Source organism: Pelophylax lessonae (assembly GCF_965119305.1).
Source record: "Pelophylax lessonae genome assembly, chromosome: 13".
NCBI classification, from domain to species: Eukaryota; Metazoa; Chordata; class Amphibia; order Anura; family Ranidae; genus Pelophylax; species Pelophylax lessonae.
Window position 1 is genome coordinate 172,536,221 of NC_138780.1, and position 4,286 is coordinate 172,540,506.

A 4,286-nucleotide genomic window follows, 5' to 3' on the forward strand; every position below is an offset into this window, starting at 1 on the left:
TCTGTAGGGTTCAATAGAACACGGAAAGTAGGCTCGATGGAACATCTTTGGGATGAATTAGAGCGGAGACTGGGAGCCAGGCTTTCCCGTCCAACATCAGTGCCTGACCTCACAAAAGCACTTCTGGAAGAATAGTCAAACATTCCCATAGACACACTCCGAAACCTTGTGGACAGCCTTCCCAGAAGAGTTGAAGCTGTTATAGCTGCAAAGGGTGGGCCAACTCAATATTGAACCCTACCCAGACTAATGCCTCGTACACACGCATCGATAGTTGGCCGTGAATTTTCGGCCAACGTCCAATCGGCCGATTTTCGTCTTGTTAGTATGATGCTTTCGACAACCGACTCCGACTTTTCGGCCGAACAAAATCTGGTGTGCAGGCTATAAAATTTTTGTTGGCCGTCAACAGAACGGCCGATTTTCCGTCAGTCAGTACAGATTTCGGCAGACAAAAATCTGATGAGCAAGACTGGGCATGCTCAGAGAAGAAAAAACACACGGAAAGTAAACCAGAACATGACATCACTTCTGAAGTTGGTTTTTGTTGGCCGATAAAATTCGTGTGCAGTCTAGAGCACATTTCAACCAACACTGGACAAAAGACGGCCGATCGGTTGGCCCACAATCGGTGCGTGTGTACGAGGCATTAGTCTGTAGGGTTCAATAGAACACGGAAAGTAGGCCCGATGGAACATGTTTGGGATGAATTAGAGCGGAGACTGGGAGCCAGGCTTTCCCGTCCAACATCAGTGCCTGACCTCTCAAATGCCCTTCTGGAAGAATGGTCATTCCCATAGACACACTCCTAAACCTTGTGGACAGCCTTCCCAGAAAAGTTGAAGCTGTTATAGCTGCAAAGGGTGGGCCAACTCAATATTGAACCCTACGGACTAAGACTGGGATGCCATTAAAGTTCATGTGCGTGTAAAGGCAGGTGTCCCAATACTTTTGGTAAAATAGTATATACCCTAAAGCCTAGTACACAGGGGCCAAATGTCTGGCGGCATCGGTCAGTTCAATAGAAACCGGCTGAAATTTGGCTCATCTGTACGGTGGCCGGCTTCTGTCGAAGGCTCATGACCGAAAAAGGTCTGTTAACCGGCTCTCAATCAGTGCTCTCAGCCAACGGCTGAGAATGCTGAGGGTAGTTTTCTGACGGGGGGGGGGGGGTAGAACACAATAGGGTAGATAGCTGTACTAACATCGGATTGTTAGTACAGTGGCTTCGACCTGAGCTGTCAGTTTTATTTTTTCGACTTGCTAGGTTGAAGGAAAAAAAAAATACTAGTGTGTACGAGGCTTAAATATTCTCCCAAAAAAATCAGGGAATTTAGACAAGAGTATGTTACATCAGATGTGAGAAATCCCAGAAGCTAGAATTATTCCTCTAAATGTGTTTATACCACAGTCCCACTCCTGCTAATCTTCAAACCGCATTTTTCCACCAGTGAAGAGTTTTCTTTATCCTTCCAAATATGGCAATTTTCAAGGAAACATCTGGTGGAAGTGGACAGTGTAAAAAACATCAGGAATACATCTAACATTTATATACAAAAGATAAAGAAAAACGCCATGCAAAAACAAGAAGATGACTCAAAATAAATAATGAAAGCTTATTCTCAAACACCTCCGGCATTTTCCACAGCAGAGTCTAAAGTCAACTTGTTTTATAGTTTCACCGCTTTAAAATAAGATTCTGTTGCCCCATGGAGATCGAGGTCCGTACGGTCATTCCGGAGTAGCCAATTGGCAAGGACGCTTTTCTCGGTGGTCTAAATTTAGCTTGAAACTGCCTGAAGACTTCTTTGACTTTTTTTCGGAAATGATTGCCAACAATGACATAGAGGAGTGGGTTGATACAGCTGTTGCTGAAGCCGATGTAGGTTGATATTTGGTTTCCAATCTCAAGAGCCTGGGCCCAGCTACAGGACTTGACTACTCCGCACAGTTCTAATGTATCTAAGAAGGTAATGACATGGAACGGAAGCCAGCATAGCACAAAGATTAAGAGCACAGTGAAGACCAACTGTGTGGCCTTCTTCTCATTGTTAATTTCTTTGAATTGCTGCATGGTGTTGTTCCTCAGGACTTTTATAATCTGGAAGGTGCAGAACCCAATGATGACTGCTGGGATGAAGCCACCAAAAAGGTTCATGAGAATATTTGAGACGATGTGCCAGTTCTCATGTGGGGGTAATATGACGCAAGAGGTGGTATTAAACCCAGGCAGTAATATTACCTTCCGGAATATGACTTTGGGCAAACTGACTAGCACTGCAAAAATCCAGATGATGGCGCAGATAATCTTGGCACAACCAGCTCTTCTCATCCTACCAAAGGACATGGTCTTCACCAGGGCCAGATAACGATCAATGCTGACCATCATCAGAAAGTAGATGCTGCCATAGAGATTCAGTTGGATCAAGGAGTTTACAGTAACGCAGAGGAAGCTACCGAATGGCCAATTGAACTTGTTCGAAATGTAAATGGCCCAGAACGGAAGGCCACTGACAAAGATGAGATCCGCGGCGGCCATATTACCCAAGTAGATCTCCGCCACAGTGCAGCGGCTTTTATGAAGCAGGAAGATTGAGATGACAAATACGTTTTCCACGAAGCCCAAGGCAAAGATGAACCACATGTACACTGGTTGGTAGGCATAGAGCCATTCAAGCCCCTCTGGTGCTAAGCAGTTCCTTATGTCCGAAGGGGTGTTATTCTTCTGGCTTATATTGGAGAAAGGAACCATTGTCATCATCGTTAGGTTGTCGGTGTTGAGTTCCATTTTTCCTGGGGAAATAAATCAAACATGAATGAGTTGACTACATTTTTGCATCTAGTTCATCTCTGCTGGTCTGCCTATCAATCATATATTTGAACAGACAAGGACTCACTGCTCAAGGTGGTGTAATTGCCTGATGACTCACACAGGTGCATGCCCCGGCTCGCCTCCGTGAAAACTTGATAAAAGAAAAGGAATTGGCAGCACTCCAGGTTGAGTCAAAATCCAGATTTATTGACTGGACATCCAGATATGACAATCGTGACAAGGTAGACGCGTTTCACACACTGACTGTGTGCTTAATCATTACTCTGAATGATTAAGCACACAGTCAACGTGTGAAACGCGTCTACCTTGTCACGATTGTCATATTTGGATGTCCAGTCAATAAATCTGGATTTTGACTCAACCTGGAGTGCTGCCAATTCCTTTTCTTTTATCAATCATATATTTGAATGAGAGTTAAGCTGGATACACACTATCCAAATTTTGTGGTTAGATTTCCTTCAGATTTACCTTTTCTATGTAGTACAGGGGACCTGCCAGATTGCATACAAATTGAAAGTGTTTAGGTTTGACCTCATATTATATGGTTTTGGTAAGTCTAAAGGAAAAAGTCTTCAGAAAATCTTATAGTGTGTATGGCCCTTTAGTGTAAAGTAGACACACACATTACAGCCTGGTTGAACTTTGTACACCCTACTTTAGATTTATCAATAGTTATGTAATGAGGACCTACCTAAAAATAAATGTAATTTAGATTCAGTCAGATAGTCCTTCACACTACATACTGCAGTTGTTGGTTGGTTTTGGTAGAACAGATTGTACAACCAGTGACTTGTAGAACCATTGCTCCAGGCTTCCACGCTTTAAACTGGCCAAGTGCCGATCTTGAAGCTTGTCTGCGCTTCATGGAAATGCACTGCCGATGAATAAAGGCCGCACTTTGATGATGTCACTGGGCCCAGAAAATGTTATTCAGCCAAACAATGCAAGTACTCCGCTCCTGAAGACTGCCCCTTTCTGACATGTTTCACCCTTATGGGCTTAATCATAGGCAGGGCTGCTGTTAGAAATCGCGGGGCCCAGTACAGACTACCTCGCAGGGCCCCCTCCAGAAAATATTAAAGATATATTTAGCTAAAATTACAACAAAATCACTATTAGCAGACACAAATATAACATAACTCGCATAATTCCTGCTAAATCTAAAAAAAAAAAAAAAAAACTTTGTTAAAAAAGATGAGATGAGAAAAATATACAGGCTGGGCAGTTGGAGCTCAGTGATCAGAGAGACAGAGAGAGAGAAACAAAGTTACAATTTACAAATAAACTCCTGAGCAGAGATAAGTGCTGGGAGGGGGGGGGGCACACAAGGGAGGGGATTAGTGAGGGACGACTGTCTCTTTCTCAACAGATAAAAGCTGATAGCAGGGAGAGGGACAGATCAGATTCAGGTGCTGGAGGAAGATTTCTGTAAAGCAGGGTACACACTAGTAGA

The 4,286-nt window shown here is 43.5% G+C and overlaps 1 protein-coding gene across 1 annotated transcript; it reads right to left on the reverse strand.

Moving 5' to 3' along the window:
* Nucleotides 1-1,323: 1,323 nt before the first annotated feature.
* On the reverse strand, nucleotides 1,324-2,789 carry LOC309543430 (B2 bradykinin receptor-like). Its single transcript, XM_082242903.1, has one exon. The coding sequence runs from the start codon at nucleotides 2,786-2,788 to the stop codon at nucleotides 1,679-1,681; it is 1,110 nt and encodes a 369-aa protein (XP_082099029.1). The 5' UTR covers nucleotide 2,789; the 3' UTR covers nucleotides 1,324-1,678.
* Between the last annotated feature and the right edge of the window lie 1,497 nt (nucleotides 2,790-4,286).

Coding starts and splice junctions, on each gene's coding strand:
- LOC309543430 (XM_082242903.1), bottom strand. CDS start 2,788: ATGGAACTCAACACCGACAACCTAACGATGATGACAATGGTTCCTTTC.